The 23,782-nt window shown below is 43.3% G+C and overlaps 1 protein-coding gene across 4 annotated transcripts in view; it reads left to right on the top strand.

Annotated features, from left to right (window-relative positions):
* Positions 1-23,782, top strand: part of SNX25 (sorting nexin 25) — a 152,308-nt gene that overhangs the window by 66,591 nt on the left and 61,935 nt on the right. For 3 of the 4 annotated variants that reach the window (XM_074991844.1, XM_074991843.1, XM_074991842.1), the window contains exons 7-9: positions 4,309-4,499; positions 11,083-11,214; positions 13,752-14,027. In XM_074991844.1, coding sequence (XP_074847945.1) covers positions 4,309-4,499; positions 11,083-11,214; positions 13,752-14,027 — 599 coding nt within the window. The remainder of the gene's footprint in view (positions 1-4,308; positions 4,500-11,082; positions 11,215-13,751; positions 14,028-23,782) is intronic. The other variant, XM_074991845.1, reaches the window with a different exon arrangement.

Raw genomic sequence — 23,782 nt, 5'->3', positions numbered from 1 at the left:
ATTTTAAAGACCAACAAAATTATTTATTAGGTGAGCTTTCGTGGGACAGACCTACTTCTTCAGACCATAGCCATACCAGAACAGACTTAATATTTAAGGCACAGAGAACCAAAAATAGTAAGCAAGGTGGACAAATCAGAAAATAAATGATCACAGTGAGCAAATCAGAGAGTAGAGGGGCAAAAGGGTGTTGGGGGGAGTCAAGAATTAGATTGACAAGTATGCAACCGAGCCCCTATAATGACCCAGAAAAATTCCCATCCTCGTTCAAACCACGTTAATGTGTCGAATTTAAATATAAAAGAGTTCAGCAGTCTCTCTTTCAAGAGTGTCGTGAAAATTCCTCTTCAGTAAGGCACAAACTTTTATGTCGTTAACAAAATGGCCCATGCCATTAAAATACTGGCTGACCAGTTTGTGGATCAGGAATGTTTTTATGTCTGTTTTGTGCCCATTAACTCTTTGTCCGAGAGAGTTTGAAGTCTGTCCAATATACAAAGCATCTGGACATTGTTGGCACATGATGGCATATATGATGTTAGTTGAGGAGCATGAGAACATGCCTGTGATTCTGTGAATAACCTGGTTAGGTCCAGTGATGGTATCTCCAGAATAGATATGTGAACAAAGCTGGCAGTGGGCTTTGTTGCAAGGAAAAGTTCCAGGACTGGTGTTCCTGCAGTAGAGACTCTAGTTGTGGGTGAGAATCCTCATGAGTTTGGGAGGTTGTCTGTAGGAGAGAACAGGCCTGTCACCTAGGGCCTTCTGGAGTGTGGCATACTGATTAGGGATAGGTTGTAGGCCTTTATTTATTCATTATGAGGATTCTGTCCCATGAAAGCTCACCCAATAAATTATTTTGTTAGTCTTTAAAGTGCTACTTGACTGTTTTTTGTTTTGATAGTATATAGACTAGCACGGCTTTCTCTCTGTTACTAAAAGTTCCCTAGTGTGCTCTTAATGTTTCAACTGGTGAAAACATTAATGGCAGAACTGTCTGACTAGGAGAGGTGAAAAGAGTGGGGAGAGTCAGGGGGAACGAGTGAAGCAGAAGGCAGAGGAGTAAGTGTCTGATTATTTAAGTCACTGCTGCCACCCCAGTGTATTTGAGCACTTTTTTGTAGTAAGGCAGGGGACCCTGATATGTAGTCTGGGATCAGTGCCCTGTTGTTTGCCTGAAGGAGGCAGCAGTCAGAGGTGATGAGTGCCTTAAGGGCCCAGTAGCCATGCTGTCAGTCCAGTGCTGCTTCCCCAAAAATGGGCTGCCTCTCCAGACCCTGCCTGTTTGTTTGTGTGCCCAGGTACAGTTACCAGCATCTCATCCATGTTTTTTTCCTGGAGTTATGGGACTGACTGTGGCTTTGCCTGCAAGTTAGTGCGAGCAGGTAAGTCGAGCATCTCTCCTCAGTGGGATAGGAGAGGGAAGAGCTTCAGGTGGACATTGGGGTACTGTAAATGGTTGTGGTCTGGAAAAGGGCACTGAGGACCCAGTAGGACCTCTGCAGTTATTCAGGAACACAAATAGAAGTTCCTGAAATGGTGGGCCAAGTTACAGCCCAGCTGGTTCCCACAGTTGCAGTCTGGCTGAGCAATCTTCTCCTGCGTCCACCCAGGGAAGAGGAAGAAAGTTCAAGGCCTCCGAGCCCGTTTTCCTTTCTTACAGATGGTTCTTTCATGCATACCTTTCCCCAACTCTCTCAATCCTAAAAGTAGTTGTTTGTGGTGGTGTTCTAACAATATACAAAGTAATATAGTAACTGTTTCTTTGTTACATGGGAACCACAACCTGTAACACCACTTGCTTTACCGTTATGCAGTCCTGGCTCTCAGCCACATATAGTACACATCTCTGTGTTACATTACTGATACCCACAAAACAACAGCTGTGCTTTGTTTAGTATCTCCTTTTTCCTGCTTTGCATGCATAGGGGGTGTTCCTGACCAACAGACCTTTGTTAAGCATCAAAACAAACTTCTGGATTCGAAACAATGAGGAGTTGTGTGGCATGGTAGACACTAATAGATTTATTAGGGTATAAGCTTTCAAGGGTAAAACCACTCATCTGATGAAGTGGATTCTAACCATGAAAGCTGATGCCCTTATACATTTGTCAGTCCCTGAAGTGCCATGTGACTCCCTGTTGGTTTTGCTGATACACACTAACACAGCCTGCCGCTGGGAGAGACTCTTCTGGATTCAGTTAGCCATATTTAACTTTTGTGAGTTCATGTAGATTAACTGAACCAATATGTACTCACTGAGTGAAATAACACACAGAGCAATATATACCAAGTGTGACTCACCCACTGCACTGAAATGCAAGAACAATGAATCCTGTGATACCTTAAAGACTTAACACGTTTGTTTGGACATAAGCTTATTGTGTGCTGGAGCCAACCTCATCTGATGCGTGACATGCAAAATTTAATTTGACAGATACATGAAAAGATGGGTGTGTTAGTCTTGAAAGTGTCAGGGGAATTCCTCATTGTTTTTGCTGAAACAGGCTAACATGGCTAACCCACTGAAACTTGCACCGAAATGGAATTTTCCAGCTTTGTCATAATAAAGCAGAAGAGGCTAAATAAAAATATGCTGTTTTTATTTTGCGTAGTTGTGAAATTTCTTTACTGAAACCAAAAGGGCTCTGCAAGACATTTAGATTTTGAAAATTTCCCAGCCAGCTCCACTTCTTACTTTCAGTTTCTGCTGCCATGCTTTACGTATAGAAACACAGCACACTTGTCATCCTGTAGAATTGACATTAATGCTGCTTCTGTCATTTCCCATTCATGTCACCACTATGCCTCTCCCTGCCTTATATGAGTGTGCCACTCAACCTTATTTTTCAAATCTTTCTGTACACAGATGTATATGTATTTAGATTTGTCTATTTAACTCAGAAAGCCTCCCATCCACCATCACTATGTGTATATGTATATATTATAATACAAGGAAGGTAGAAGGATGGGTTTCTCCTCTTAAAAAAGCAAACAAAAATAAAACTCAGATTGTAAGGCGAATATTCAATATATTTAAAACTTAGTTGCAAATATGAGTTTTATGTATTTCATTTGAGGGCTTTCCCTGTAGCACGCTATATGTACTGTAGTAGTATTACCACATTATAAAAATATGACTATGCGGGTAAAGAATTGAGTATTCATTTCTGAATACGGCTTAATGCTGAGTTGCATATATCCTGAATTTGAGAACAACAAGAAGTTTCGTGGCAGCTTAGACTAACAGATATTTTGGAGCATAAGCTTTCGGGGGCAAAGAGCTGCTTCATCAGATGCATGAGTGGGGAGGTGGTTTCAGAGGGTTATTTAAAGAGTGGGGTCCCAGTAAGAGGGACGGTCAGAGCTGGCAAGGTCTATTCAGCAAGGTGGAAATCCTTGTCAGGTCTGACCCTCCCTCTTACTGGGACCCCACTCTTTAAATACCCTTCTGAAACCCGCCCCCTGACTCATGCATCTGATGAAGCGGGTCTTTGCCCACGAAAGCTTATGCTCCAAAATATCTGGTGGTCTGTAAGGTGCCACAAGACTTCTTGTTGTTCTCGAAGCTACAGACTATCACAGCTACCTCTCTGATACTTGATACCCTGAGTTGTCCATGTAGCTTGCTCTGGAGCTTATGTCACATGCATGCACAAGTGTAAGAAGTTTTTTGATTGACCAACAGACTTGCACTCCCATTTAACACACACAATGGATTTGCAGGAGCTATTCACATTCAGGGATAGCACAGGAATCATTTTCAGTGCTGCATCTTTTGTTTATCTGTTTTTAACTAAATATTTATAGAACTACAGAGAATATTTGGGGTGGGAGAGTATTGAAATTTGAAGCCCTCTGAATGCCTGTGTGTGGTTTGTGCACAAGCTCCATTCTGTTGAATTTTAAAAACATTTTTCCATGTCTTTACAAATTCAATAACATATTGAATAGTGTTGGTATGGTCTCATAGGTCTCTTTTTTGAGTGAGGTGCACTTGACTCAAGTGTGTCTCCTGAGGTCGATAATAGCATAGCAGGACATTGTGTTGTCTAGATCAGTTAAAATATAAGTGGACATGTGGTTAAAATATTTTGTAATTTTCCTGTGGCATTTTCTCTTAACTATTTTATGTGTGCACTTTGTGTCAGTGGAGATAGCTACAAATTTATTTTGGAAGCAGACTTTCAGGTATTTTTACTCCAGTGTCCATTTGCCGTGTTGAGCCACCAGCATTTCAGAAGCTTGTAATCTGAAGTTTTCCATTGTGAAAGATAACTTTTCTCATAGCTCTGCTGTTTATCATAGATACTAAAGGTAAAGAAACTGCTGCAATGAAAGCTGACCTTTTGAGGGCCCGCAATGTGAAAAGGTATATTAATCAGCTGACTGTTGCAAAGAAGCAGTGTGAGAAGAGAATAAGGCTTCTAGGAGGTCCAGCTTACGACCAGCAGGAGGATGGTATTGCTGATGAGGGTGATGGCCCTCAGAGCCAGAAGGTAAGTATTACATAGCATGTGTAAGGTTAGAATGATTGCTTTTACCTGCCAGGTGTTAGCATTTGCTCATGTTAGTTTACTTTTAATTATGAATGTATGTTATCCAAGTGCTGGTGCAGTTGTTTTGTGTTCTGTTTGGTTCAATGCTGGGAAATTAGTGTAATCGTCACTTTGCAAAGTACATTGTGGTGTGTTGAATATAAGGTATTGGTATTGTCTATACGTAGAACTTCATAAAGGGTTCTTCAGCTCATGAATTTGCCGAATTTTCAGATTTGCCTTCTGTAGTAGATTGAGACACAATTATAGTAGTGGTCTTCATAAGATTACCTCCAGAGCTGCAATATTCCTTGATCCTTCCCCATGTTGATTATAGGAAATACTTTTAATATTTTAGTTGTGTAAGGCAAGTGGCATTTTTCAAGAACAGTCACTACAGAAGAGGTTCAGTCAGACTATTGACTATATCAGTTGGCAACGCTTTCTTGTTTGTGCCCTTTGGCTTAGCAATAGCCGCAATTCAAACTTGTATTTAAGGGAAGCCAGCACTGCCCTACGTATTGGCCCCTCTACTGCTGATGACATAGAAATAAATACCCAGCATGTGGCAGGGCTTCTTTGTTTTGTTTTTGTTTAACAAAATTAATTAACATTGGCTTATTACTCCCTGTGACCCAAATTTCTCTATAAAAAAGAGAAGCTGGTCATTCAGGTAGCCCTACAAGGCTACGTTGTTTATATTGTTTAAAGAATAGCTAATGCATCAGGTGTATACAAAATGGCAGATCTACTTTTCTCCTGTTACAATGTGTGTAACATTTCAAGAATAGACATTTATTGACATATTTTGGACAGCACTGGTGTGGGTTCAGAAGATTCAAAACATTCTCATTGATTTAAGGAGTATGTTACGTTCTTTAAATGAAGAATGAGTTGACTGATGGCTGAGAATATACTCCTGTCACTGTGACTCATACAGCAACCTTCCTCTTTGGTGGGACAGAGGTGATATATTATCAGTAATCTCTTCATTTTAATAAGTGCTTTGGTTATAGAATTAATTTGGAAGTGAAGTCAGTCTAGTTCTCATAATACAGATTTAAACAATAGAAAGCCAAGATCCAAAAGTATTCTCAGTTCTTTTGCAGCAAAAAGCAATGCTGGTTGTAAAATAGCTGCATTTTACTTTAAGATCAATACGTAATTCCAGAGACTCTTAAAGGTTTCTAGTTTTATTTTTTAATTTTGTATTTAGTCGCATTTAATTCTCATTTTATTTCACGGACCTAAATGTGATTGCTTTAGCTAGACTTTGAAGTTAAAGATGTATTTTTAACTTGATATGTAATAAAATTGGTTATTGGCTGTATCTGTATGCTATAGTTGGGATTTTGACCTCTATGCTATAGTTGAGTGTGATATTTAGTTCCAGAAAAGTAAGCCCTTTGAATTAAGGTAGGATATCATGCACCCTTTATAATCTATTAATGATCTTTATCCCTTTTTCTAAAAATGTCACACCTGCACAGCAATGCACTAGCCTGATCAAGTTCCTGTTTTTGGTGTTAACTAAAGAAATTATTTACATCATCTATAAACTGCACTCTGCATAGAAGTTATGTTTGTCTTATTTATAATGAGTATTGTACAGAGTCTTTGGCTGGCTGGTTCCCACACTGTGGTCTGTGAACCACCTGTGGTCCAAGGAGCATTTGAAGTCTTGCTTGAAATCAAATCTACACAATGGATGGGAAACGCCTCACAGCAGGAAACCACGTGAGATTGCTCTCGGGCACAGACAGCCAGACTTTACAAGAGTTCTGTTGATTGTGGCTGGGTAGAAGTTGTAATGAAAGAGAAATAAAATTAGCTTTCCTCCATCACAGGGATGGCATATACATTGTCTTTTTGTGTTAAGTGACCATACTTCATGATTTTTGATGCTCCACCCTCCTTTCCTCAAGCTTTGTGTCACAGTTTATCTGTGTAACTTGTAAGGATGGTGGAAAGTGGAAGGGCTTAAAACTCTTCTCCACTTCCATCCATCATTGCTTCTTGTATATGCTAAAGAGAAAAAGATCATGGCAAAAGAGTGTACTCATATTGTGTTAGACTGGAAGAATGTGCATTTTTTTGCTTGGATTTCCTCCCAGTGTTAGTGAAAGGGGAAAATAGCCAAAGCGCCTTTATATTATAAATGATCAGTAATCCTTAGTACGGTGCATCTATCTATTGCTACAAAACCAAAGGCATACCTACATTTGAGGAATTGATTTGATTTTTTTCAAAGCAATTCATTATTGTAAACAAGACACAAATGACATACTTCTCATGGGATCACCATGCATCATGGGGACATCGTTCCAGTATCATTCATGTTCTGCTGTTTTCCCGTTTCCCCCCAAAAAGGCAGGATATCAAAACAGAAGTCCCCTACCTCACTCTGCAAATACCATTTGCCCATCAGGAAACCTTCGTATCAACCAGATTTTCTCTTCAGTAAAGTCTCCTCTGGCAGCTTTCTTGCCTAAAGGCTAAGCTTGCTGTAGCTCAGGAAAAAGTTGCCATCTATATCTCAGATTTTCATGAACAGGACAGTGTGAATGTGTGCAGAGACCTACAAATAGCACCAAGCAGCCTACAGGTGTGTTGGGATTAATAGTTCACAATAAAATTTTTCAGATTTGTCTCATTAAGTAAGTGTATAATCACAATGTATTTTTTAATCCTCTTTGGAATCATTTTGACCAGATCTTGGATTGCTCAGAATTGTGAGGGACAGAAAGTTCAGCGTGCTTGCTTTCACCCTCATTTTCAAGCTCCCATATGAAAAAACACATTTTTTAATCGTGTTATGGAATTTGGCAAAACTTTTGAGGAGTAATGTGGTAGAGGTCAACATATTCCCTGCTGCAAGGTGTGGAAGAGATAAGTGTGGCTGTTTAGTTTTCTCTTTAACCTTGAAACAGATGGAGAAGGTAAAAGGCTTAAAGGGTTACCGTTAGGGCTGATAGCTCTAAGATTATCTCTACTTGCCCTGCTCTGGTTTGAGGATATGCACGTGAGTTGAACACATATATGTGTGCCAGAGTAAGTAAGGTCTGTTAGTGTCCTCTAAGCAGGGTTGATTGTGAGCAGTGGGGTGTTACAGAAATGTACGGGAATGCTTCACAGAGCCTTCCAAAGTGGGTTTTGATATCCTGCCTCTTCAAAACAGATGGCTAGTGTAGTGCGAACGCAGGGACACTCAGCAGTAGAGGCTTGAATTCTGTTTGCAGTCCTGTCCTGCAAAATAATCATGAGCACTTAGTCACATCAGCTTGCCTGTCATTTATTATGATGAACAATGGTTAAAATATTTTAATTTTATTCACCTTTGACTTTTTTAAAAAGCTCTCTTACTGAAGTCTTATTAAAAAACTGAATATCATTGTCAGTATTTCTGACCTTACTCTTTATTTACTTGTGTGTTTTCATACAAACCATCTGTTTCTTAAGATTTAAACTATCAGCTCTTTTTTTCCTGAAGTCCTAATTTTCTATTGCATTATGGCTGATTGCTGTAGAAATTATTGTATTATGAAGGGATTACAATGTAGGGAGGTAACAGGGTCCAGTGGACGGGATGGCGCTCAATGGGGAGCCGAGTGCTTGGAGTTCCGGTTCTTACTGTGCTAGTGACTTTGTGAGCCTAAGCAAGTGAATTCATCCTCTCTGCCTCCACCTCCCCGTCTGTAAAACGTAAACCTTTGTAATCTCTATCAAGAAACACTACCCCATGGAAGATGTGCCTGTTCTTATTTAGTTAGGTAGAAGACCAAGCATGTGTAGAAACTGGTGCAAGCTGAAGGAATAAAGATTGCTTTCATTTGTTTACCTTCTTTAATAAGGAATGAGAGAAGATGTGTAAATACAATATGCAGTTTGAGTTGTTCTGAAGTAGAATATCTGAGACTTCATCAGCTCTCACACTTTGAGAATTGTCTCTAGTACTTCTGATGAGTAAAAGCAAAAAATGATCTTACTTTTGTTGTGGAAGAGGAGGCCAGGTATTTTAGTTAACAATATTTAGCTATTACAGCACCTTGTGTCTACAAAGCAGTTTTCAACTACTCGTGAACAATTGCTCTGAGTTAGGTTGATAAATATTCTCATTTTAAAGATTGGCAAATACAGGTTCACCCTCCCAAAACTGGTACTCTCTGGTCTGGCAACATCTGTGGTCCAGCATGACCACGGATGTTACTGGACCAAAAATGTTTGGGTGGTTATTAGAGGGGGCCAGCCAGAGCCCAGCCACCCTAGGCAGAGGAGCCTGGTAGAGCTTGTTTTTCCAGCCAGAGCTGGCCTCCATGGGGCTGGGGCCATGCCAGCAGTGTGGCCAGGGCTGAGCCTGGTGCCTGCTGGGCTGGGGCCATGCCAGCAGTCTGTCTGGGACTGCAGCCAGCCCCAGTGGCGGAGCTGATGCCGTGGCCAGGGTTGGAGCCAGCCTCCACAGCACCAGGTCTGGGGCTGCACTGGTGGCACTTATGGGGCTAAGCTTGAGCCAGTGCTTGCAGGGCCGTGACTCTGTCCAGCACCCTCAAGGCCAGGGTCACACCACCAGCCTGGCTAGGCTCAGAGCAAGCCTCTGGGTCTGGAGCCAGCACCTGTGAGGCAGGGGAGCCTGTCAGCAGCCTGGCTATGGGAATGGATATGGATAGCCCCAGTGACTGGGCTGAGGGTCAGAGCTAGCACCCCAGTCAGGGCTGGAGCCAGCTTTTACAGGGTGGGGGCTGTGCCATCAGCTCGGTTGGAGCTGGAGCCTGGCCATACCCAGAACCTGCAGGGCCAGAGCCAGTGCCCGCAGGACCATGTCTGGCACTTGTGGTTCTGGGGCTGGCAGCTCGGTTGGGGCTGGAACCCCCCTCCACAGCTGTCACCCTGAGCATGGCTGGCCAACGTCAGCCCAGTGTCTGGGCAGGAGGTGAGGAGGGCCGTGGGGCTGGAAGATGGGAAGGTGGTGGGGGAGGGGGAGCAAAAGTAGTACCAGGAGCAGAATGGAGTAGCAGACAGGGTGGCTGGAAGCAGGGGACCTCCGTTCATCCAGCAATTTCCCTTGTCTGAAACCATTCAAGTCACAAGGATGCTGGATGAGGGAAATGCAACTTGTAGTGAGACTGTAACTGTGACGCAGAATGTCATTGGAGTGACATTAGAACAGGAAAACTGATTGCTTGTCCAATGCTCATTCCACTAGAACATATTTCTTATCTATGGAATACCAGTAATAAAATCTAACTGATTATAAGCTGAATTGCTTTCAGAGGATCGTAATTTTTCTTTTGTGGTGTTAGGTTTCAGAATGGCAAATCACGATCTAATCTGTGACATTTCAGACTGATGTTTTTCTGACACGATCCAAGCCAATGGCCTAATTTAATTCCCCAGAACACATAGAAGGATCTAATTATTTGAGACAGCAATGGCTTATTGAATTTTTTTTAAATGGCAGATAAAACGTACAGTGTGTTGACACACAAAAATTGTTGAAAAGAAAATGTTGTTTAAATATCTGTTCTTACCACAGAAATAAAACCTGATATAATTGTGGTTCCAGGGGACCCAACTCAGGTCACTCAGGTGATCTCCAAAGAATGGGATCACTACTCCCCAAAGCTGTTGGTCATTCCACTATTTTAATTTGCTCAGCTAGCACAAAACAGTCTGTGTGATATGATGTTGGTTACCATGAATCCAACAACACAGTTCCCTTGAACCAGTCTTAGGTCTCCACCAAGACAAATAAATTTCTACCAGTCCCAGAGAATCAGACACATTACATCCCAGGTCAATTAGTATTTCAGATTTTATCCCAGATAAATGCCTGGAGCCTGTTCTTATTAACTAAACTAAAATTTATTTAAAAGAGAAGAGAGTGTTTGTTTGTTAAAAGGGATCAGCACAGATACAGACATGAATACAGTTCTAAGATCAGATTCCTAGTAGAGATGCAGGGCCAGAGCTTGCAGAGTTCTTACAGCATTAGCCCATTGGTCAGTCCTGGGGGAATTGTGCAATTTTATTATAGCTCCAAATGAAACAATAGCAGAACTTCCCTGGGACTAAAAGGTTATAGTCAAAGGTCCGTATTTCCTGAGCCAGTCCAAGCAGGTTTGGCAATCTCAACCTGCAGCTTAAAATTTTCCCTGATAAAGTAACAAGCAGATCTGAGAGAAAAAGGATCAGGTCCCAAGTGCCTTCATACAGTTTTCCAGCAGCCTATTGACCATTTGGTACTGGGTGAACAATAGGTCTGTTTTGAAGTCTCCATATTTGCTTATCTTTCAAACATTGCGGGTTAAAGAGCTGTATGGATTAGCATAAAAACATCATTCACTGGTTTACTATATACATCAAAGAGGGAGGAATACATTGTACGCATTTGGTTATAGTGTTGATCTCAAACAATATACATGCAGCCACACAAATCCATAAACATTATCTTTATTTTCCTTAAGGTTGAATTTGGGTCATTTATCTTGCAGGATGTTTAAGCCTTTCTGCCCATGATTATCAGTTATACATGAGTTCTTCTTTACAGATCCTTCAGTTTGAGGAGATTTTGACCAACCCATTCTACCGAGAGCACTTTCGAATGTACGTGGAAAGGATGGACAAGAGGGCATTGATTAACCTTTGGGAGTCGGTGGAATATCTAAAGAGTGCTAACAAGGTAAAAGTAGTGTGTACTATGTGGGGGCTTGTTAATAAAAGCAAATTTTTATATGGTGAGTTCTGCAAAATTAATATTCAGAAATTGTGTTAACGTTTTATGTCTAAAAAATCAGCACTTTAACCCAGGATGGTACTATTTATTTCATTATTTCAACCTATTTATCTTGTTGTCTTGGTCTCGTGCAGAATTTTAAAATCCTTTGATTTTTAACAGAGGAGGAAAGAAAAGGAGATGTAAACACAAATTATAAAGTGGGACATTGGACCACTGATCCTTTCGCAACATTGTCACATACAACAGCCCGTTTAAAAGAGCCAAAACACAAGTATAGCTGTTTTCTTAACCAAGTGAGAAATAATTTTCACGAATTCATTGTCTTTTTAAGAGCTACCCTACCTTGTTACCAAGTAAATGACAATTTGATGCGCCGAGAAAATTTTCAGCTGGGTAGGTACTACACATGCACTATTCCTTTTTTGCCTCTACTCCTGTTGGCACTCATGTGAAGCCCACTAAAGAATATAGGCAGCTTTCCATTGATCTCAGTGATCATAATTTAAATATACTTACTTTTTGTGTCTGTACTTAAACAGATTTTTCTATAAAGACCTTCTTTCTCCTAATTTGGAACACTTTTTGTTGCCAGTGTGATAGAAGTGAAGTCATAAGCCATGTTTACACAGGCAGCATCAGTCGACAGAACACTGCTATACACAATTTACTATATCGACAGAGAACCGCCAGACTGCACTGCCCTCTGGTGACAGGAAGCGGCATGGCAGCTGTGCAAACAGGGCTGCCTGGCAACCGGAAGCCTCTCTGCCGACAGAGGTTGTTCCTGAATGGGGAGAGGTATAACTCGGCCGATTTAAAGAGCTCACTTCTGTCAACAAACTCTGGACAGAGCGCCTCAGCTGTATAGATGCTCTGTGAATTTTGTCGACAGAAACCTGGTTCTGATGACAGAGACCTTGTTCTGTTGACAGAAGGTGTCTGTGTAGATGTGGCCATACTTTCCTGTATCTAGTGTGAGAGAGCACTCCATGATAGGATCTGCCATCACTAGATGGGTAAGAGGGTTTGAAAATGAGGGTACAGAGAGAAGTATAATTTAAAACTTCAAGAAGCAGCTCTGAATGCTGGAGGTGATTGGTATGATGTGGATAGAGGGAGGACATATTTGTGAATATTGGAATAGCCAAAGGTTTATTTGTGTATGTATTTGGTGAAATGTTTCGGATTTTCCTTAGCATGAAATCCGAATTCTCCTATTGAACATTCATTATTATTCCTTGTTTCTCATTTATTCTCTTTTTAAAAAATAATTAATAAAATCAGCATGCAGGAGCAATGCCTCATGACTTAGATGGCAAGTGACTTGCTGGCTATGGTTCCACTACAGTGCTCTGTCAACAGAAGTCACTGTTGGAAGAGATGTCCTGACAAAACTTCTGTTGACTGAGTGTGGCCACACACAAGCCAATTGGAAGAGCATGCCACTCTGTCAACATATCAGCTCACTGCTTAGCTGCTGTCTTGACAAAACCGGCACCCAGAAGCCCAGCAGACAGGGTTTCCTGTTGTTGTGGATGCCCTGTCTGTTGAGAGAAGCCGCCCCTCCCCAAGCACCCACACATCTTTCTTGTTGACAGAATCTGTCGGCGGCAGCAGCATTGTGCCTCATGGCTGAGAGGCAAAACACTGCCAGCGAAAGCGCTGAGTTTTGTCGACAGACTGTTAACAAAATGCATTTTGTGTGTGAATGTTCCACCAGTTTTGTCAGCAAAACTAGCTGGTGTAACCATAGCCATTCTGAATAGTGAGCAGGAGAAGATGTAGTCCAAGTGAATGGTTAGCAAATATCCACAGGCTCAGATTTGTTCAGGTAAACTATTAGGCAGAGACAATTGTTTACATATGTGGGAATCGGTGGTGTTTTGCAGTTTACTCAAGAATAGAAAAGGAGGCGCTGATTGCTCTATAACCTATACAGTAGGGTTTCCCTTTGTATTTTCGAGACTGATGAGTGCCTTGAGTCACTTTTGTCATTGGTTTATAATGCTGTTCTGTCATCTCATGCTTATACTGCTCCATGAAATTCTGCCCTATCTAATGTATTTTTTAGGGATTTTCTACAAAGAGAATTTGTATATTCAAGTAAAGCTAAAATATAAGAAACCTGACATGACTAGTTCTCCTCTGAAATTTCAATTGAGAATGGGGAGCAGAAAGCAGCTTTAATTCTGTCTGTCTCTTTCACCATACAGTACCAAAACTGGTAAAGAGAGACCACATTTTAGAGCTCAGCCTTTTCTCAGTTATGCAGACTTCCATCATTTTTTATCTTCCTCCTTTGTACCACAGCTGATCTTAACTGATGATAAGATGTAGAGATATGTCTGTGCATATATCCAGGCACAAGATATAGTCAGTTCAACCGCCGCTAAATGAAATCTATAAGCATTCTGAGGTATGGTTCCCTTTTACATTTATTTTCTTCTTTTTTCCACCATCCCTGCCTCCTTATTTTCCAGACTGAAATACCTCAGCTAGTGAGTGAAATTTATCAGAAATTCTTTGTGGAAAGCAGAGAAATCCCAGTGGAAAAGTCACTTTACAAAGAAATACAGCAAAGTCTCGTGGGCAATAAAGGCATTGAGGTTTTTTACAGAATTCAGACTGATGTTTATGAAACACTAAAGGACAGGTATTACCCCTCCTTCATTGTCAGTGATTTATATGAGAGCCTAATGAAGAAGGAAGAAGAGAGTATTGCAGTTCAGTTGACATCTGAAGACAAGGATGAAGTGGTGAGTTAAATCTACAATTCTTGCTGCTTTTATCACCAGAGAACAATCTGAGTAAAAAGCTAAGGAGTATTTTCTCATCTCATACTTTGTACTTATTTTATTTCTTTCTCAGAACTCCTTGCTGTTTACATATCCTGAGCTAGTCAACCAAACAGCACAGATTTGATCATATTCCATTTTTCAGTTTTTGCATAGGAATATAATAGTGTGCATATAGCAAAAAGGCACTTTGTCTTCAGGTCAAGGGTTGCAATGTGTTTACTGTTGAAGGAAGGAAGGATTTTGCTTAGTTCAACTAAAGTCCACAGAAGCTGACTTCTCTTCTGAGAAGCCTTGAAGTTTCAGAGTTGTGTTTTGTACTTCATAGTTACAAACAACTATGTGGCATTCTTTGATCCAAGAGGAGAAAAGGCAAGCATGTCTGTGCTTGGATCATCTCTAGGGTACATGGCATTTTAAACCAATATACAAGTGCAATACAATTATGATAATGGCAAACCTTGGCATTTGATAGTTAGCTGTCAATTTTACATATCTCCAATTGTTCATACGTTGGGTGTTAGCTTTTTTATGTGATCAGTAATAGGATGTTAAATGTGTGATAGCAATTTTAAAAAGATGTGCTTAATGGGCTTCTGCTTCAGTGTGTGTGTGTTCAGAGAACTGTCCATAATGACTCCAAGATCTGTCTGAGTGGTAATAGCTAATTTAATCATCATTTGGTACATATATTTGGGATTATGTTTTCCAATATGCATTACTTTGCATTTATCAACATTAAAATTCATCTGCCATTTTCTTGCCCAGTCACTTAGTTCTGTGAGATCCCTTTGAATTTTTTCAGTTTATTTTGGGTTTAATTATCTTGAGCAATTTAGTGTCACTTGCAAATTTTGCCACCTAACTCTAGCCCTTTCTCCAGATTGTTTATGAATATGTTGAATAGGTTTGGTCCCAATCCAGACCTCTGCAGGACACCACTAATTCCTTCTCTATTCTGAAAACTGGCCATTTGTTCCTGCCTTTTGTTTCTTTTCTTTTCTTTTAGCCAGTTATCAAACCATGAGACGATCTTACCTCTGAGAGTTTACTGAAAAGGCTTTGGTGAAAGACATTGTCAAAGGCTTTCTGAAAATCGAAGTTACATTGTGTTCACTGTAGCCCCCGTGTCCACATGCTTCTTGGCTCCACCTCAAAGAATTCTAGCAGGGAAACTTCAAACAGTTTTATAGCATATCCCCTCTTAATGTTTGCTCTTCTCTTAAATTGCTTTTTCTTGATAAGGGGTTCAAGAATCCTGCTATATAAAATTTTCATTCTCTTTTTGTTACTCATCTACCTATGCTCCAAATTATAGGGAGATTAAAGGCACCTCCAATATCATTCTTTCTGAGCCTTGCAAGCCAGTAGGACTTTCAGAAAATTATCTTAAGCGTGACACAACATTTTCCCTAAAGCAACTGATATAATGATTCAAGAATAGTGCTCTTTATTGTCAGATTTACCTTGGACTCTCCTACAGTCATCAGAAGCTAATTTTTGGCATTAGCATTAGTTATTGTTCTTTTAAATCCCTAAGGGAGTATGTGCAGATTGTGAAGGTTGCACTTTGGTCTTTGCACATCTTGTTCCAATCTGTCAATAACTCTGAAGTGTGTAGATAAAGATTTTTTTAAAAACTGTTTGCCAAAAATTGCTAATGAAGAGTGTACTATTAGAATACCTCTCTCTAACAGACCAATGCTAATTGCTCTACAGGAAGCCTCAAGCAGCTTCAAATTGAGCATGAGAAATAGTGAATCTTTTCTGCAGAAGGTTTCATGGTCTCTCAGAATTGGGGAAATAACAATGCTGACTAGTGGTCTTTCAGTTTCACATATATACAGCAAAATATGCAACTGAAAAAATCAATTTCTTTGCGCATAGTTATATTTCTAGAGGGTTTGTTTTTGTTACTAGAAACTTACAGCTTGATTACCACTACAACCACCCTCTTGTGGTGCTCAGCACCCACAGTTTCCATGAAGTTGTGGGAGTGATGGGTACTGAGCTTTGTTTTTCAGAAGTGCCATCTTCAATGGCAAAGCTGCCCTGTAAGGGGAGCTCAAGGGATGCACCAATCAACTGACCCAGAATGTTTCCAGAGATGCTGGCAGAGAGGGCTTTGTCAGGGGTTTTATCCCTTGGGCATTATCATCCCCGTGGGCCAGGGGAAACAAGCCTTTGACCATTAAACATCAATGCAGGTACAGGTAGAATCTAAAGTTACATAGGGATCCATTTCGCAGCCCTCTGCAACGGTCACTCTGTGTCAGTTGGTTTCCCTGGTAACCTGAACTCATGAATAATTCATGCCCCAGGTTCAACATCCAGGCCTCTGATTGGGCACAGGTGGGGGGTTTCTAGTAACTTCCACGGGCCGGAGGACCTGGTTGAGAACTGCAGGTACAGAACTCTCATATGATGATCATGTCAAAAATATTCATGAATCTGCTCTATAAATTCAGGGGCCACCCTCCATTCTGTGGCCCTGGGAGCTAGCTATCATAATAGCTGCTGCCGCATAGGGGAGCGCTGGTTGCCGCTGCAACGTCCACTGACCCTTAGGCCAGCTCAGGAAGAGAGCGAAGAGCTGAAATCATAGCGGCGTCTGCCCTTTAGGGGGCGCCGCCTAGAGCTGAAATCACTGCAGCACCTGCCTCTGGGCGGCGCTGAAGCTGTGCTGAATCACTGGAGCTGCAGCTCGCCTCAGGGGCAGCTGAGCTCTGAAGCAGCGCCATTGTTCAAGCGCCTCCCCGAGCCCCAGCACCACGCTTGCATCGAGGAGCGGCAGGTGGGCCTTCAGGCATACCCACCGGGTGGTGAACTGGCCTGTGGCTTAGGCCACGGGTACTGCGTACCCAGTGAGGAAACTGGAGGCCCACCAACACCATCTCATCAATGCCGCTCCTACGGCCATGTCATCGCCTGTGTGCTGCGGGTGTGCTGGGGACCATCATTCTTCAACCATGACTACTGATTGTGACCACTTACCTGGATAAGACATCAAGCCGGACTGGACCTCTACAACCTTCAGGACACGTAACTTACCTATAGGCGTGTGGCACAGCCCAGGACCTTTTGACATTTCACTCTAAACATTTTATTTTAACACAGACACTTGGGTATTGGGTCCCCTACTGGGGGGTTCGGGGTTGCAACCCGGGCTGCGCCCTTCCAGGGTCAGGGAAGGGTCACACCTAGGGGCTTGACCCTAGGGTCGGGCTTCATTGCCCAAATATAAACACTAACCCAAAAAAGGGAAACAGAAAAAAAAGCTGTACACTTGTATTAATAGTTCAGTTTAAATCAGTCATAGTTTAACTTAGTTATTATAGTCAGCTATTAGTACATACTTAATAGTTATATTCGTTAATTTATTGTGCAGGTGGGTCGAAACGGTGGAGGCCCAGCCTCCCGCTTCCCCGAGTCTACCCTGCACTTATCCTATTCCCTCTTTCCTATCCTGATTCTCCAAGCCCCAGCTGGGGAGGCCAAAGATACTCACTCAGCTGGGAGGAGGCCTTAGAAGGCACAGCCCTAAGGTCTCCAATAGGTCGGCTTAGCAACCCAGCCGGAGCGTAGGGGGGAGGGCGCCCCGCTCAGAGCTAAAATATCAAAGCTCTTTGTACCTCTTTCCTAACAGTTTCCCTTTAATCTCACTCTTTGCCTTCCGGTTCAATAAAGACAAAGTTACAGGTCTGCCTTCATGGAATTATTAGTAACCATTGTAAGTGTTTAAACAAAGTATCACTATTATAAACTGTTTCAAGTCTTGTTGTTCTTTGCTAGCTTGTTGCTGACTTTTTCAATAAATAGTTTTATTGAGTTCATGCTTAAAGCCTCCCTCTTTTGCCTCGACTTTGCCCTAGTAGCCAGCCACTGCCTGCCAGGGGAAAGTTCCACCGTACAGCAGTAAGGGTATGTACACAGCCCCGGGTCTCCCTGCCGGAGGTGGGTGGGCGCGGTCTGCAGAGGGGTGGGGCGATCTTACGTCGCCGGGTCTCTGCCGTCCCTCCTTACCATCTCTGGCCTAGGCCCTTGAGGATTCGGACAGCTGGTGTCTGGGAGCCTCGCCCGCAGTTGCGCTAGCTGGGGCTGCCCAGAGCGGGTAGAGAGGTTAGCAATTCCCCCTTTTAACACCAACAGGCTTGTGGGACAGCAAGGCTTGTTTGAAGCTGGGTAACAGGTAGAGTGAGCACTCCCCCATTTCCCTCCCACTGTTGCCACACTTCTTCAATAGTACAAGTACATAGGAAGGAGAGGGGCAATAGCTCACCTGTAGGCTCCAGCAATTCTGATATCACTACTGGATTTTACTTGCGTTTCACACCTGAAGTCATGTTGTAGTTCTCCTTCCAAGGGCTTCTTCCTGACTCCCTAGAGCACCTGAGCTGAAATAGCCATAAATTGTATTCCTGACTTGTGACCCACTCAGACAGATTTCATAAATACATGGATGATGGGTTCATTTATGATTCTCTCATCAGGAGGCACATGTTTGTTGTATTTTGAAACTAGTCAATGAGTGGATCTTGAAGACCATACTAAGACATTTTAGGCTGAGAGTTTTTCCTGAATAAGGATTGCGGGATTTAGCCCATTAGTAAAAGAGTCTATGTCAATATGTTAGTTTCCCTCCAGGCAAAAGTAGTCGCAGTAAAATCATTCCACAGACACTACTGGCAACATACCAGCAAAGATGGCTGAAGCAATCTAGAGACTGGAGAGAGTACATTGTCAAAGTACTGTGCAATGCTATTGTGTAGTTTGCAAATACATGAAGGCTCCACAAACTATGAATAGTTAATTTTGAATGTATGGTGAGATTATTGTGATTCTCTGCACACATGAATTATCATTTCTCTCCTTTTAAGAAGACTTCCTTAAAAATGGAGTAAATCAAGAATTTAAGAGGAGGAGAGATGCCTGCTTTAACTCTTTGACAAAAATTGCTTTGTGATTCAGGCTGCTGCAGGCATCATATTACTAAAATAACTCACAAGCCCAGTGTCTGGATTACTAATGTGATAAGAACATAACTGATTTTGATTAAGGTTAATAAGTTTACGTGAGCGCTATTTTGTTATCTGCAACTAATTATGGTCACAGTTTTGATTATCCTGTAATTTTTGATTATTTATTAATAGGCATGATTATGTTTTATGATGAATCAATTTATGCTAGCAATATTTTCTGCCTAAAAATGTCACAAATTATAGGTAAATATAAATGCTGACAACAAGCAAGGAGTGACTCAGCATTTCCCTAAGAATACAGCTGCTGGTTTTTAATTAAATACAATGCTTCAAGAGTGCACTAATTACCAAACCAAAACTGATGATACTTTTTTTTTAAGTGCTGAAATTATTTCACTTGCTTATGTGCTTGAATCTTTTCCATTCTTTTTCTGGCCTCTCTGAACTTCCCAAATACGGCCTTTACTTTATGATGATATTTAAGGAGTCCATGGATACTGTTGTGTAGTTTTCTTACTGATGTTGTTAGTTCCTCAAGACACCAGCCAAGTTTCACTGTGTTAGGTGCTATACAAATATGAAGTAAGAGAGAGTCTCTGACCTAAAGTGCTTGCTCTGTTCAAAGAGAACAGCATGTGAAGAAAATGGAAACAGAACGGTGATGGTTGATTGCCCAGTTTCATAGCAGGGGAGTGGTAGAGCTGGAGATTGAAAATCAGTGTTGCTTCTCATTTTAAGGATCAGATTAAGATCTTCTGGGCAATTAATGATTCTTGTTTCCTCCTGTCTCCTCTGTCTGACATGGAAAAGTCTTGTAGAACTTAAAGATGAAAATGTGTTCTATAGAAATTCCTCTATAAAACTGTTAAATTTTAATATACTGATACATTTTTCTATAGTGTGTATTTAGTCATATTTTCTAGAGACAAAGTTCTTTATTGAATTCAGTAAGCATTTTTCTGTTTTCCTTAAAGAGCCCATCTAGATTGCTCATGAAATTAAGTTAATTAGATCTGGCCATGTGTGAAATAAAATATGTAGGGCCCAAACAAAGTTCTATAGCCCCTCTAGTAAGCGGGCTGGGTTTTGGGCCTCTTGAAGAGAGGATGTTAACAGCTGGCAGTGAGAGCAAATCTAGTTGCCTGTCTCTGTTGCATGTCAACCCCATTTTTCAAGACAGGGACATCACAGCAAGCTAGGGAAGGTTGTATGTGGGAGGCTGAAGGATATATGAGTGGAACAGATCTCCCAAAGGTGTGCCAACATACGTATGTGGCACAAAACTGCACAAGTTGTTACCCATGTATTGACTCATCATAAATGCTAGGCAAAAATGAATCAGAAAGACAAGATAATTTGTATGTACTCGGCACTGATTTTAATAATTTTTAATGTAATGAACTAGTAAAACAGAAGTAAAATCCAGTTTGAAATGAAAATGAAAGGAAAAGCTTCAGTTTAGCTGAGAGTGTTTGAAAACTGATGCTTCTATAAAATTTGCAGCAATTTACTTCTTCTATCTTCAGGACTCTGAGCTGCAGTATTTATTTACTTCATGGCTTCACATACTAATTATGACCCCCAACTTGTATTCTGCTTTTATATTGCAAATGTTAAGTCTTATTCTCACTTACAATGAAGCCCCAGTTGTTCTTCGAGTGTCCCTGTGGGTGCTCCACATTAGGTGTCGGGCTCGCCCGGTGCCACAGATCGGATCTTACAAGCAGTTTCTGCCGGACCGCGCATGCGCCGGTGCGCGCCGCTCCCTTGCGCGCTCCTGGCCACGTGCGCGATCCGGTCCCCGCCAGTTCCTCTTAACTGCCGTCGGCTGCAGATGGAATCCGACTAGGCTACAGCCAAGTTAACGTATTCAATGGTTTTAACTGTTTTTCTTTTTTCTTTAAAGTTTTCAAGTTCTTAGGCTACTGTTAAGTTAGCCAGTTGTTATTTAAAAAAAAAAAAAAAAAGAAACAACAAGCGGGACGGCATTCAGTCCAGTCCTAGTAACAAGCAGAGCACCAGAGGCCAGGAGCCTAGGGCCATTAGCCCTCCTGCTGCGGCAGGCTATTGGAGAGGGGGAAAACAGCACAGAGAAGGTGCTAAGTACCCATTAACAACTGAAAGACTCACCAACAATGTCCTATTCAGGATTCAAGGAATGTGAGTCTTGCTGAGAGGCAATGCCAGCGTCTGATGGGCACAGTCACTGCATAAGGTGCCTGGGGGAGTCCCATGTCACGCAGAAATGCTCCTTCTGTGCAAAATTAACAGCCAGAGCAAGGAAGGACAGGGAGATGCGGCTTGAAATGCTGCTCTTCGACAAGGCCCTCCAGCCAGACGTGCCAGAGCGGCCGCAGCAGGAGGGACCCTCCGGGGCCCATAAAAGGAAAGCCGCCTCCCTCACCCCATCAGCACAAAAATGGAGGAAAGTCTCCCCAGCCCGATCCCTGCCGGCAGCAACAGCGAGCGGGACGGGAGGAGCGCACAGCCCCCAGCCGCAGCAACAGCTGATCGGCGGCGGCACGGAGAGCCACGTGGAGGTGGCTCAGCCTCCGATAATCAAACAGCCGCCCCGCACCGCAGGCAGGGCGGCAGCTAAACAAGCGCCGGTACCGGCGGCACCGCAAGCAGCGGCACCGACCCTGGGGAACTGGCGGTGCAGAGCGCGCAGGCACCCAGCCTGCAGGCACCGGAGGACACCGCCCATGCAGCACCGCCTATAAGCATGCCGAGCACGGTGCAGACGGGGCTGAGATCCCCTACACGTCAGGGGGCGGAGCTACCACCTCAAGGGAGGGGGAAGGCTGCACACAAAACAAGGCACCGCAGCCCCTCTCCAGACAGGGCTGCAGAGTTGCTTTCTCTCAGCCCTCTGCTCATGCTGCAGACTCCGACTAGGAGGCAGGGGTCCCCCCTAGCCTAGCCGGAGCCCCCGTCTCCATTTTTACAACCAGCCTCGCCCTGGCTAGGACCACCTTCACCCTTCCTGGGGTTTGAGCCGCTGGAGTACTATCACAAATCGCTCTCTCCAGTGTCCCAGGTCTCTCGACGATCTCGCTCCCCCAGACGCAGAGGGTATGCACCAAGGGAGTGGTCTAGGTCACCTTCCCAAGAGCAGTGCCCATGCTGCCATGGTCGCCCCTATCAAGCGGGGCATAGACACCACCGGCAGTCTACCAGGGAAAGATCCCCACAGACGGTCCCGTATCCCCGAGGGCAATCGCAAACGGGGACAGAGACTCAAGTATCTCAGGGGGAACTGGTTATGGAACCCCGAGATTTTTCCCTCGCAAGCTTCCAGCAAGCGGATGTACCATCACCAACAGGAACAGGAAGTGTCCAGAGAGGCGTACCCTAGTGGTTCCTCGCTCTCCTCCCCGGACGAGGCTACGGCCCCAGGGGACGTCCATCCTCCGGACGATCTCAAACAGTTCCAAGAGCTGTTTTAAGAGGGTGGCCTTCACGCAAGGCATCCAGACAGCAAAGGTGCAAGAGAAACACCATAAGCTCCTCAAAAATCTGAGACCTCTGGCCTCCTCCAAAATAGCAATACCGCTTGATGACGCAATCTTGGAGTCCGCCACTATGATATGGCAGACCCCTGCGACTATTCCGCCTGTCCACAAGAGAGCGGATAAAAAAAAATACTTCGTGCCGGCGGAGGGCATGGAGTTCCTGTTCAGCCACCCACAACCAAATTCCTTGGTGGTGGAGTCGTCGCAACAAAGATCAAAGACATCTCAATTCAAGACAGGGGAACAGACAAAGATGCCAAGAAGCTAGAGCTGTTAGGCAGAAAGGTTTACTCCTCCTGCACTCTACTGTTGCGAATAGCAAATTACACAGGGCATCTAGCGAACCATAATTTCGACAACCACACTAGGTTAACCTCCCTCATGGACTCGCTTCCAGAGGGCAAGAAACTGGTGCTCAAGGCCATTGTGCAAGAAGGCTACGCGGCCTCGAGGACGGGAGTTCAGATCGCCCTGGATGTTGCGGACACAGCAGCACGCTCCACAGCTACGGCAGTGGTGATGCGAAGGGAGTCCTGGCTCCAGACTTCGGGTATACCGAGGGACCTGCAGACAAAGATAGTCGATCTTCCCTTCGACTCGCAGAAGCTGTTTGCTGAATCAACTGACTCGGTCCTTCATTCCAGTAAAGATTCAAGAGCCACACTTAGGACCCTGTGGATTTACACCCCTCCATACAGAAAGAAAAAGTACTACCCTCAACAAAGATGGTACCAGTACCAGCAACAGCATCCCCAGTAACCACAGGGGTTACGAGCAAGGGCGACATCAACAGCACCAGCAGTACAGAACTCCCAGGCGACGTTCCCAACAGAGCCGTGCGTCCTCGGGGCAGGGCCAAAGGCCACAAGTTTGACACACAGATCCAGGGCTGCGCCATCACTACCATTGCACAAGGTCATGCGAAGCGGTTATTCCACCATCGCCTCCGACCATTCTATGACCAGTGGCAAAGGATCCCCACAGACAAATGGGTGCTGGAGATCATAGCCACGGGGTACGCCATCCCCTTCCACTCGCTCCCACCGCCACGACCTCCACCCAGGCCCCACCTCCAGGAGGCCTCCCACGTAGCGAGGCTCAAGCAGGAGATAGACCATCTCATGCTCATAGGGGCAGTGGAAAGAGTGCCGGAGCAGCCGCAAGGGAGAGGGTTCTACTCGAGGTACTTCCTCACGGAGAAAAAGACAGGAGGCTGGAGGCC

This window comes from Carettochelys insculpta, chromosome 4, assembly GCF_033958435.1.
Source record: "Carettochelys insculpta isolate YL-2023 chromosome 4, ASM3395843v1, whole genome shotgun sequence".
Lineage (NCBI taxonomy): Eukaryota > Metazoa > Chordata > Testudines > Carettochelyidae > Carettochelys > Carettochelys insculpta.
This window is presented reverse-complemented; position numbering and strand designations above follow the sequence as displayed.